The 12391-nt window shown below is 42.0% G+C and overlaps 1 protein-coding gene across 3 annotated transcripts in view; it reads left to right on the top strand.

The window, feature by feature from the left end:
- PIK3R3 (phosphoinositide-3-kinase, regulatory subunit 3 (gamma)) overlaps nucleotides 1–11990 on the top strand; it is a 153760-nt gene extending 141770 nt beyond the window's left edge. For all 3 annotated transcript variants that reach the window (XM_011969754.1, XM_011969755.1, XM_011969756.1), the window contains 3 exons: nucleotides 5517–5591; nucleotides 6058–6228; nucleotides 8240–11990. In XM_011969754.1, the coding sequence (XP_011825144.1) occupies nucleotides 5517–5591; nucleotides 6058–6228; nucleotides 8240–8438 (445 nt within the window). In that variant the 3' untranslated portion in view covers nucleotides 8439–11990. The remainder of the gene's footprint in view (nucleotides 1–5516; nucleotides 5592–6057; nucleotides 6229–8239) is intronic.
- The last annotated feature ends 401 nt before the right edge of the window (nucleotides 11991–12391 follow it).

Below are 12391 nucleotides of genomic sequence, written 5' to 3'. Positions count from 1 at the left end.
CAAAGGATTATAAATCATACTGCTATAAAGACACATGCACACGTATGTTTATTGCAGCACTATTCACAATAGCAAAGACTTGGAATCAACCCAAATGTCTATCAGTGACAGACTGGATTAAGAAAATGTGGCACATATACACCATGGAATACTATGCAGCCATAAAAAAGGATGAGTTCGTTTCCTTTGTAGAGACATGGATGAAGCTGGAAACCATCATTCTCAGCAAACTATCGCAAGAACAGAAAACCAAACACCGCGTTTTCTCTCATAGGTGGGAATTGAACAATGAAATCACTTGGACACAGGAAGGGGAACATCACACACGGGGCCTATTGTGGGGAGTGGGGAGGGAGGAGGGATAGCATTAGGAGATATACCTAATGTAAATGACGAGTTAATGGGTGCAGCACACTAACATGGCACATGTATACATATGTAACCTGCATGTTGTGCACATGTACCCTAGAACTTAAAGTATAATAATAAAAAATAAATAAATAGAAAAAAAAAGGAGGGTGGTGTGTTCTGGTTTTATTTTTTGTTTTTACAGCTTTATTGAGATACAGTTTACATCCCATACAGTTCACCCATTTAAAGTGTATTATTCAGTGCTTTTAGTATGTTCACAGGTATTTACAGTCATCACCAAATATTTTAGAACATTTTCATCACCTTAAAAAAAACCCTGCACCCTTTACTTATCATCCCTATTACCCCTTGCATCTAGCCCTAAACAACTGCTAATCTACTTTCTGTCTCTATGGATTTGTCTATTCTGGACATTTCATATGAATGAAAATAATGTAAAATGTACTCTTTTGTGACTGGCTTCTTTCACTTAGCATGGTGTTTTCAAAGTTTGTCTGTGTTGTAGCATATATCAGTATTTCATTCCTTTTTATGGCCAAATAATAGTCTGTTGTATAGTTATACCACATTTTGTTTAATCATCACCAGTTGGTGGACATTTGGGTTGTTTCTGTCTTTTTGGCTATTTCAGTAATGCTGCTGTGAACATTTATATACAGGTTTTTGAATGGATATGTATTTTCATTTCTCATGGGTATATGCTGAGGCGTGAAATTCCTGAATCATATGGTAATTATCTGTGTTTCACTGAACAACTGCCCAGACTGTTTTGCGTAGTGGTTGCACTATTTTACATTCACACCAGTAGTGATAATTTGGGTTTCTTAAAGTAATGAATCATTCTTTATTTCTTTTTTTTTTGAGATGGATTTTTGCTCTTGTTGCCCAAACTGGAGTGCAGTGGTGCGATCTTGGCTCACTACAACCTCTGCCTTCTGGGTTCAAGCAATTCTCCTGCCTCAGCCTCCTGAGTAGCTGGGATTATAGGCGTGCACCACCACCTCCAACTAATTTTTGTATTTTTAGTAGAGATGGGGTTTCACCATGTTGGCCAGGCTGGTCTCAAACTCCTGACCTCAGATGATCCACCTGCCTCAGCCTCCCAAAGTGCTGGGATTACAGGCATGGAGCCACCGCACCTGGCCTCATTCTTCAATATATTTCTGATAACTAAATTTTTATAAGCGATTTTTCTTTTTAAAGTATTGTATACATTATCCCACTTTGTTTTTTTATGTAGAGAATATGTCTGTCCATAAAATTTGGTGGAAGACAAGTTTCATTCCTTTTTTTTTTTTTTTTTTTTTTTTTGGAGACAGAGTTTCACTCTTGTTACCGAGGCTGGAGTGCAATGGTGCGATCTCAGCTCACTGCAACCTCTGCCTTCCAGGTTCAAGTGGTTCTCCTGCATCAGCCTCCCGAGTAGCTGGGATTACAGGCATGCCCCACCACGCCCGGCTAATTTTTTGTATTTTTAATAGGAATGGGGTTTCACCGTGTTAGCCAGCCTGGTCTTGAACTCCTGATCTCAGGTGATCCACCTGCCTTGGCCTCCCAAAGTGCTGGGATTACAGGCATGAACCACTGTGCCCAGCCACATTCCTTATTTAAAATAAATAAATAAATCTATTTCAAGCTCCCACTGGCCTGGTTACATTAAAAATATTTAATCTCTGTTATCATTCCTACCTCCTACACAGACTGACACTTGGATCATATAAGAATGTCATCCTGAGGCCGGGCGCGGTGGCTCAAGCCTGTAATCCCAGCACTTTGGGAGGCCGAGACGGGTGGATCACAAGGTCATGAGATCGAGACCATCCTGGCTAACCCGGTGAAACCCCGTCTCTACTATAAAATACAAAAAACTAGCCGGGCGAGGTGGCGGGCGCCTGTAGTCCCAGCTACTCGGGAGGCTGAGGCAGGAGAATGGCGTGAACCCGGGAGGCGGAGCTTGCAGTGAGCTGAGATCCGGCCACTGCACTCCAGCCTGGGCGACAGAGCGAGACTCCGTCTCAAAAAAAACAAAAACAAAAACAAAACAAACAAACAAACAAAGAATGTCATCCTGAAGTAGTGTCAGAAAATTAGAGGAGCACAAGGTCTTTTGTGCCTCCCTCTTGACTGCTGAAAATTCCAAGGTGTCCTTCACAGTAATCTCATCACTGGCCACCAACAGATGCTGCATCGTAAAACCTCATTCTCCATCCAGGATGCCCTGTGCATGAGGCACTGTTTTCTGTCACCCCATTTTCTACTTCAGCGAGGCTCTAGACAAGCTTCTGCTTTCTTCCAGGACCACGGCGTCAGCTTTAAAGTCGTTTTTCCTGTCCTTCTCTCTCAGGGTTTTCCCAGCTTAATCCTTTTGTCTTAGACTGAAACACAAGCTCTCTTCCTCTTAAAGTGTGGTAGTTGGGCTGTAAAACCAATTAGATCTTTAGAAAGGACACTATATAATACATATTTTTTCCCTTACTTGCTGGGGTAGGGCTAGGAAAAGATATGCTAACACCAGATATTTTTTCTGTCTTGTATTTCTTAAGATTACTTTGATGTAATCTGTGGAAGTAGTGTTTTCCTTTTTTTTTTTTTTTTTTTTAGAAGAAATAGCTGCACCAAAGAGAGATGGGTCCAAGACCATGCCAAAAAATACGTATATATAGTATCCTTTCTAAAAATCTAATTGGTTTTACAACCCAGTTACCACACTAACAGAATCAGAACTGGATGTTAGGTCTTTGAATGTTTTGCCTTAGATTTTTCCTGTAGAATTTATTGCATTATTTGTGATCAGTGCATTATTCAATAACATTAAATGTGAATTAACATATTTACTAAAGTTATTAGAGGTTTTTGAAAATGGTTTTTAAAATCTAATCAGCTCCTGGCATTGTTAATAGGTTTGTAAGGACTCAGAACTAGATAAGTCTTTGAAATGGACTTTTGGGAGATTGGAAAAGCTGCCTAAGTCAGAAGGTAGGCACCATCATAAATGGAGGGTGGAGCAAAAGCAATTTTTCTTTTTCTTCTTTTTTTTTTCATTAGGAAAGTGCTAGGAAATGGGTTCCTAACACTGTGTGTGACCGAAAGAGAGGCTCAGTTTAAAGAGGTTGGTGGGTAAAAGAAAATGGAGATTCAAGAGAAAATGTGGTACATTAATTCAATTCACGCCTTTTTACCCAGTGTGCTTATTTCTTTGATAAAGAGAAGGTCAGTTTCTTTGAGGATAGAAAACTTTGGGTGATAAGAATGCTTAGAGGAGGGCATCTGGATATTTTGATGACAGACATGGTGTGGGGGAGGGGGCTTGTTATTAAATCAGTTGTATCAAGATCACATATTATCTATTTTCCAGTTTCCCTAAGCATAAAAAATGAAATCCAAGTTAACTAAAGGGCAAGTCTTACTGAGAAAGACTGTGAAATCTGTCTAACAGAACTTTAAAATTAGGTGTGATGCCAAGTTATCTTGTGTACTTGGGGTCAGAGAGAGATAGAGGATGATCCTGGAGTTGTGAAGATTTTGTTAAAAGCAGCCCACCAGCAAATATTTACTGACAGTTGAATATCTATGTGCATGTGCTGTTTTAATAATTGGTAACATAGCCACAAACAGGACAGACTCCTTTCATTACAGCAGCTTACATTTTATTGGGGAGACAGACAAACAAATACAAATATAAAATAGGCCTGGCACAGTGGCTCACGCCTGTAATCCCAGCACTTTGGGAGGCCAAGGTGGGCGGATCACCTGAGGTCAGGAGTTCGAGACCAACCTGACCAACGTGGTGAAACCCTGTCTTTACTAAAAATACGAAAACTAGCTGGGCGTGGTGGCGCATGCCTGTAGTCCCAGCTGCAGAGGCAGAGGTGAGAGAATTGCTTGAACCCTGGAGACGGAGGCTGCAGTGAGCCGAGATCGTGCCATTGCATTCCAGCCTAGGTAACAGAGTGAGACTCCATCTCAAAAAAAAAAAAAAAAAAAAAAAACCAACCAACCAAACAAAAATATAAAATAATGGATTTTAACTAAGTGCTATGAAGATGATAAAACAAGGTAAAGTGTAGAGAGTGACCGGGGACTGCCTTAGTTGGGACAGTTAGGGTCATCCTCCCTGAGGGGATGGTGTGTATGATAAAACCTGAATGATAGGAGCCTTGCTTAGTGGGTAATGATGAATGAAGGTGCTTTCCACTCCTCCACCCTAGTTTTAGACTGTTGGCCATCTGAAAGGAACAAAATGTGCTGGTTTACCTCATTTTACATCTAAAATACTGGTACATTTTAAGAGATACTATGATTTTCTTTTCTTTCTTTTTTTTTTTTTTTGAGATCGAGTCTCGCTCTGTCGCCCACGCTGGAGGGCAGTGGTGCAATCTCAGCTCACTACAGCCTCTGCCCCCTGGTTTCAAGCTTAATTCTCCTGCCTCAGCCTCCTAGTAGCTGGGATTACAGGCATGCACTACCACACCTGGCTAATTTTTGTATTTTTAGTAGAAATGGGGTTTGATTATGTTGGCCAGGCTGGTCTTGAACTCCTGACCTCAGGTGATCCACCTGCCTTGGCGTCCCAAAGTGCTGGGATTACAGGCGTGAACCACTGAGCCCAGCCTGGATACTGTGATTTTCTTGGTAATGAAGTTCACTCATTAATTACTCAGATTGCCACCCTGAATTTCTTGTGGCCTGCTTAAATGCAAAAATAGATCTTGAAGTTTTTAGTTGAAATATTAAACTCAATTCAGTAGGTCACACGGAAAGTGGGTTCTCAGGCTTAGTGGAGATTGCCAACGTGACACCATGCTCACCTAACTCATGTTTTCAGAAACAAATGTCCCACTGTGAGTGCGAGTATATATGTGCTTGTGGTGGCACATCTTCCAGAAAAGAAAAATGAAAAGTGAAGGGTCTAATTTCAAGTAGCCCTTTATGTTTCTGCCTTTTTCCAGAAAAGATCAGTTCATCTTGATAGTAGTTGAAAGAAAAGTAATGAGAGACTATTTTGAGAAATCTTTGCCCACTCTTTGTGGGATTAGGAAAAACAAGAGGTGCCTAGACTCTAGAAGTTTAGTCGGCTCAGACATACCTACTTTGTCCAGTCAGAGTTTGCATAGATACTGACACTGGTGTCTTTCCTCTGGCAGATGGCTCAATCACAAAGGGGTGAGACAGAAACGCCTGAATGCCTGGCTGGGAATTAAGAATGAGGATGCTGATGAGTAAGTTCTCTCTAGACCTTTCGGTCAGAGGGCTTTGTTATCAATATAAGACGTGCGCCTTGTTTATACATGGTAAATATTGGTTGTCATTGTCACTTGAGGACATTGAATCTAGAACTTTGACTCTCTTTTGAATTGAATTGAATTGCCTGAAAGTACCCTATAGGCACTGGAGTTCAGAGACCTGCCTCTGAACTCAAAATCTGGATGTATAAGCTACTTTGAGTATAGCTACTCAAAATCTGGATGTAAAAGCACCGTTATTCAGATGTTCATATTTCAGCTTATTGGATGAAACATGAATTCTGTGCTTTATGCACCATAGCAAGTAATGAAGCTAACACCCAACTAATTGCAATTTTGGTTTGTCATTTGTGGTTTAAAGATTTAGAAGAGTGTTTTATTTATGAATTTGCTTTTAGATAGAAGTAACTTGTTAGAATAACAATTAACATTTAATTTTTAGGAACTATTTTATCAATGAGGAAGATGAAAACCTGCCCCACTATGATGAGAAAACCTGGTTTGTTGAGGATATCAATCGAGTACAAGCAGAGGACTTGCTTTATGGGAAACCTGATGGTGCATTCTTAATTCGTGAGAGTAGCAAGAAAGGATGCTATGCTTGCTCTGTGGTGTAAGTCTTCTCTGGGGATATAGCCTTTTGAAATCTTTTGCATTAATTAATATGAAATCAACCCCTTGTAAAATTCAGATGAAATTAGTTAATGTACAGTAACGAGGACCCATGGCTTGGACCATAACTATTAGTACAAAAAAACCCAGCTTTATGAGAAATGATATCTGAAATTATCCTGGAGTTTTAATTTACATGGTAAGTAGATTAGGTCCTGCAGTATTGCTGTTGGATTTCAGGTATCTGTGAAAGGTAATGTGAGATCTTAAATTGAAAAAAAAAAAAAAAATCACTTAATTCTTGAGTAGTATCCTATACACCTAGTATGGTCTCCAGTGTCAGATTAGGAAAGGCTTGATTAAATAGAACTGTTTTTACTTCAGAAGGAAAACTCTATCTAAAAATTTAAATTATATATTATTCTGTTGATGTAGTGATAGGAAATGTGGACGTGTTTTCCGTAAGATAATCATGTGACTCTTTTGAGAAAAGCCCATTTTCCTTGTAATGGAAAGTGAAATTTTGGGGATAACTAACTGTGCCTTGGTCAGATTTTTGCCTGAGTGTGGAATATATTCCTTAAGAAGGCAAACATCTTCATTGACAAAAGCCACACTTAGAAAAGAGTTACGATGGTGCCAGATATACTGGGTTCAGCTCCTGGCTCTACTGCTTACTAGCTGGGTCACCTTGGGTAAATTACTTAGTCTTTGCCCAGTTTCCTTATCTGTAAAATAAGGATAATACCTACTTTAGGGTTTTTGTGAGGATTAAATGAGCTAATCTATGTCATACAATATGCTTTTAACATAAGAAGTAAATGTCACCTACTAATATGATGATGATGCTACTGATGGATGTGGCAGAAGGCAAACAAAGTGACAAAGTGATTGTGCCCTTAGAGGGCAAAGTGGAGAAGATAGAGGAAAGGCATTCATATTAACAGACTGCTCAGTGCTTTATGTGATCATCTTGTTTGTAGCACTCTACTTCTGTCATGGAGTCAGAGTTTGAATCCAAGTTTACGTGGTTTCAAAACCCACATTTTTCTATTGCACCAGGGTTTTTTCATTTCAGCAAATATCCAAGATGAATAGGACCACTGTGAAATAAGTATCATTAGTAGGCTGTGCACATGTGGAAGGGTTAATTCTAGTGGAGAAAGAGTGGATTGGGAGGTTTTGTGGAAAAGGCATCTGAGATGGACCTCAAAAAGATGAATGGGATGTCTTACAGTTGGAAAATGGGGGAGGAGTTGAAAAGTGCATTGGATTACTGTTATCCAAAGATAGAACTACTTGCAACGTTTCATTTCTCCTTGACTTGGGCTATTCCAGTTATCTGAGTGGAAATATAGGTGAGGATGGTTCTTGTAAGACTTTGGGTCTTCTAAGAATAATAAAGAAGGCAGGAAGCCCAGTTGCTCACTCACTCAGGTTATTGGGTGGCAGCCTGTAGGTTCAGGACTTGGTTGGAGTCCTTACATAAACTGATTAATCAAAAACTACCCTTGGCTGGGCGCAGCGGCTCATACCTGTAATCCCAGCATTTTAGTAGGCTAAGGCAGGAGGATTCCTTGAGCCCAGGAGTTCACGACCTGCCTGGGCAACATAGCAAGACCCCATTTCTACTAAAAATAAAAAAGTAGCTGGGCATGTGGCTCACACCTGTAGTCCCGGCTACTTGGGAAGCTGTGGTGAGAGGATCACTTGAGCCCAGGAGTTTGAGGCTGCAGTGAGCTGTGATCAAGCCACTGTACCCTAGCCTTGGTGATAGAGCGAGACCCTGTCTAAAAAAAAAAAAAAGAAAGGAAACATTTACATTTATGGTTGTTTTAACGCCTGTATCTGTGGCCAAGTCTGTAGGGAATGGGGACGCAATTTTACAAGCTTTGCCTGGTTAACAAAAAACACTTATCTGCATAACAGTTGCTCTCAGACTTCTGGCCATTTAGCGTCCCTTTATTTATCGTTACCTACCTTACCATTTCTTCTGTGGTGTGTCATTGCAGGGCTGATGGGGAAGTGAAGCACTGTGTGATCTACAGCACTGCTCGGGGCTATGGCTTTGCAGAGCCCTACAACCTGTACAGCTCTCTGAAGGAGCTAGTGCTCCATTACCAGCAGACATCCTTGGTTCAGCACAACGACTCCCTCAATGTCAGGCTTGCCTACCCTGTTCATGCACAGATGCCCTCGCTGTGCAGATAAAGAGGAAGTGGGAAGAGAGGTGGTTCTCTGGCATTTTTTTCTACAGTTTTTATTAGACTACGATGAGGGCATTCTTTCTACATAGACTGCTTGTTTTGCACAAGAAGTGATTCTGTGAATGTGAAGTGGAGAGGCCGAGCAGCAGCCGGCCGGGATGGGGGCATTAGAGGCCTGAGGTTCTCTGGGACTCAGCCATGCCGCTGCACTGACATACTAAGCTGGAAGCAGATGTTTTTTTGAAAGTCTATTTCATTGGGGTTTTTGTTTTGTTTAGCCAGGCACCCTCAACAGAATATTAGGCTTGATGGTTATAGTGGGTGGGGTTGTATTTGGAAGCCTCTGAAGAGGCCATGTCTTTTTTAAATCCTTAACTCTTGAGAGTGCAGCAGGGGCATGGCTCTGCTGGGAGTTCTGTTTTGCTTTGGCAGTCTCTCTTCCCCCCACGAAGAAGGCTGTTTTGGTTTTGTGATAGAATGGGATTTGATGAAAAAGACAACCAAAGGAAAATGGGAAGGCTTGGGATTTCATTCAAACAATCTAAGCCGAGATGATAAAAAAAAACCTTCAACTGAAGGTACTTTATTTCTTACCAACATAATTTAGGCTTCAGCATCTCATCAGCCCCTCCCTCTAAAGAAGTATTATGTTCAGAAGCCAACAAAACAATGTTTGTTGCCAGACCAATGTTTGATGGAAAAACGTAGCACTCATAGATGAATGTATACTTCTGTACCAAAACTTGAACATAAAAAGACTAGAAATTGTGAGTTTTAGCAAACACTAAAATTGGTCAGTGTAACCCCTTCTGTCCTGCCTGTTTCTCTGAGATGAGAAATAGCGTTCTTTTTGTGGGGATGGTGAGTTTTGAATCATAAAATGAAGTTGGTGCTTGTGTGGTGTTTCCTTAGCCTAAAGAATGATCTATTGTTTGAAATCTTTGTAACTTGTTTGTATGAGTCAAGAAAAGGTGCAATCCAGTGCTTTTAGATGGCTTGATATACCAAATAACAATATAGAACAACATTATTATATGTGCTTTCCAAGTTTAAAGGCCCTGCAGAAATAGTAAACATGATTTAATTTCCCTTCATCTCCCCCTCCTTTGCTGGATGGGGTTTTGGGAGCTATAGGTTGCTAAGGAGGGGAGTCAGATTGTGGTCAGGGGCCTCAGTAAATCACAGACCCAGGGGCCCTGTGGTCCGGGTGAGAGTCATACCACATTACACATGTGCTTCCATACAGTGGTTTCTGAAGCTTTTGCAGGGAGAGAAGATGGCTTAGTGTTTAGACTGTTAGTAGAAGCCATCTGGAAGCTTTTCTCTTTGCCTTTTTTTGTGATCCTGCCATAAAGGCTATGTGCAGTCTGCCCTCATGCTCCAGTGGCCTTGATTTTAGGCCAGGAATCTTCTGCTCCATGTGGCTTAAGCCTTCCAGCTGAGTGAAGCTAGGCAAATGGAGTGGGGGCAGGCATCTATTCCTGCCCCCATCATGCCCCACACCCATCAATCAGTCAACACTCATTTGACAAATAGAGTCCAGCTGCCTCTGAGCCAATCCCGGAACCATAATAGGCTCAGAGTGAGTCAGCTGTTTGAACCCAAAGCTGTGCAGTCAGGCATCCTGGCTGAGCTAGAGAAGCCAGTACCTGCCTCTTGGTTTATAAGGTTACAGCTAGGAAAGCTCTAGTTTTGGGGGTGAAAGAAAAATATAACTTTACCTGAGCACTTATTTCTGTGACAGTGTCTAAAATATGGACCATGATGTAGACATAGATTTATAAATTTGGAGAAACCTCCAGTTACTAGCGATGAGGATAGGAAGGGAAGTGCTTATCTTTGGCTTTTTCTTGGTTACATTGCAGTTTCAGGATTGGGTGAGACAGAGACAAATGAACCCCCCTCTGAAGTAATTTAACTAATAGCCAGCACATCCCTTCCCCAAACTGTCGATTGAAATCTTACTGAAAGTTTTACTGAGTAATACCAAGCTAATTGCTGCTGGGCACACCTGCATGGCTTTGCACCTGGTGTTGAACCTGCTGAAGCAGGTGGATGCTCAAGATTACGTGTAAGGAATCCCTCCTGTCTGGTACTAACATTTCAGTGTGTTCTGAGTGTCTTTTAAACCAAAATGGAAATACAGATACATGCCTGTAGTATTCAGTGTGTCTGCTCCTTTTTGGGCAGACACAGAGGGTGTGCAGGGAGAGACCAAGTACCATCTTTATCTACACTTGGGCTGGCTTGTGGAGAAGGGCTGCTTTTTTTCAGTCCTACATTCCTTCATTTTTTTTTTCTTTTGTTTTTCGTTCTTGAATTCATTGTTTTGTGGGATCTAAGACCCAGGGGTCATTTGAGAGGTTTGACAGTATCTTTTCTGACCAGTTGCCACATGACTTGCTTGACCCCGAGCCAGTGGAAATGGCATAGTGACCAGTCTACTACCCACTGAGCCTGGTGTGTAGAGGGGGATAGGGTAGCAAGGTGCATCTCTACGCCCATGACTTGAGAGGAGATCTTGGCCTCTTTCATGAGAATCTAGTGCTGTTTCCTGTCCCGTGATCTGGACCCTGGGACTATCTGTTTTGGCATCTTAACTGCAGTTTCAATGAGGCAGAGGGCAAAGAGAGACCAAGATCAGAGGGGCTTATTATACCCCCGGCTGGAGAACCCAGCTACTGACATGAAAGCAGCTTGGGGCTGGCTGGACACAGGTACTAGGCCCATCGTTTTCAGGTGAAGCTTTCATCACAGAATAGTGCCATCTCCACCTGGCCATAGATGCCATGCCATGATTCAGGCCTGGATAGGCTGCCTGTGTCCTTACCACTGATCTGGCCAAGAATGAGGACCTCCCAACACTTTCACTCCCTCTCCAAGCCTTGGTGGGACCTCCACTTACTTTAGGCCTCATGTGCTGTGAAGAAGCTTTGAGAGCCAATGTGGTGTCTTCCACAGGTCTCCTCTTTTTGCTGCAAGGAATCAGCCCCATGTATTCTCTGAAACTGAGAATTGCACCTGGGCAATTCCTGTTTTCTAAGGTGGTCTCTGCTGCTAGTTAAGAACCCAGAGTAGGCCTCTGTGAGGCTTCAGTGGTCTCAGAAACCAGAGGGTCCAGATAGGGGGCCTGCTTGGGCCCTCTGTGGCCAACTGCTCAACCCTGCTTTAGCTCCAGCCACTTGTGGCAAACCACCTCGTTTCCTTACAAATTCCAGCATGTGACTTTGGTGCCCTGTTACTTGTGAAAATTTATTCTGTTGTCTTCGATGTAGTCCAAAAAAAATTCATGTAGTTTTTACATAAAAATATCTGACTCCCAAGAAAGCCAATTGTATGTCTTGTGATGGGACAGTTCATATGTAGTTCCTAGACCACTTTGCAAATTGTTCTTGTCACCAGATGTGTTCAGACATTGCTGTGCAATTGTGGGGGAGGGTAGGGGGAAAGGCGAGAGGAGTTACTTATTGGTCTTTTTGTTTTATAACCTTCCCCAAGAGGGGACAGTCTGGCCAACTTGCTCCAGTAATGCAATAAACACATTGCAATAAAGTAATTTTTTGTCTGCATGCTATGAAAGGGTGGGCTGGGGGCAGAGTGGGGGTCAAGAGAGAAAAGTACTCAGGTGTTGAACAGCCCTTGAAACTTCCAAACCTTCTCTCCAGTAAGCGCCAAAAGACTAGTACTTGGGCTGAACTGGGGCAACCAAAGGCTCTTTTCTTCCTAGGGGAGGACATCCACTCCAACCAGGCATGATGCCAGAGTCCTATCCACCGAACACAGACACAGGGAGTCTCAGATACTGACTCAGAAAATTAAAACTGAATGCCATTTCCTCCACACCTCACTGCCCACTCCTGACTAATAAGCTGTTTATTGGTTCTCATATTTCTACCCAGAATGAAAAGTGTTTCCACATTCTACTCTGGGGGAGGGGGAAATGGACCCAGCTTTATA

The sequence above is a fragment of the Mandrillus leucophaeus genome, unplaced genomic scaffold (genome assembly GCF_000951045.1).
Source record: "Mandrillus leucophaeus isolate KB7577 unplaced genomic scaffold, Mleu.le_1.0 Scaffold902, whole genome shotgun sequence".
Classification (NCBI taxonomy): Eukaryota; Metazoa; Chordata; class Mammalia; order Primates; family Cercopithecidae; genus Mandrillus; species Mandrillus leucophaeus.
The sequence above is the reverse complement of the archived record's forward strand: the minus strand, read 5'-3'. Positions and strand labels throughout refer to the sequence as shown.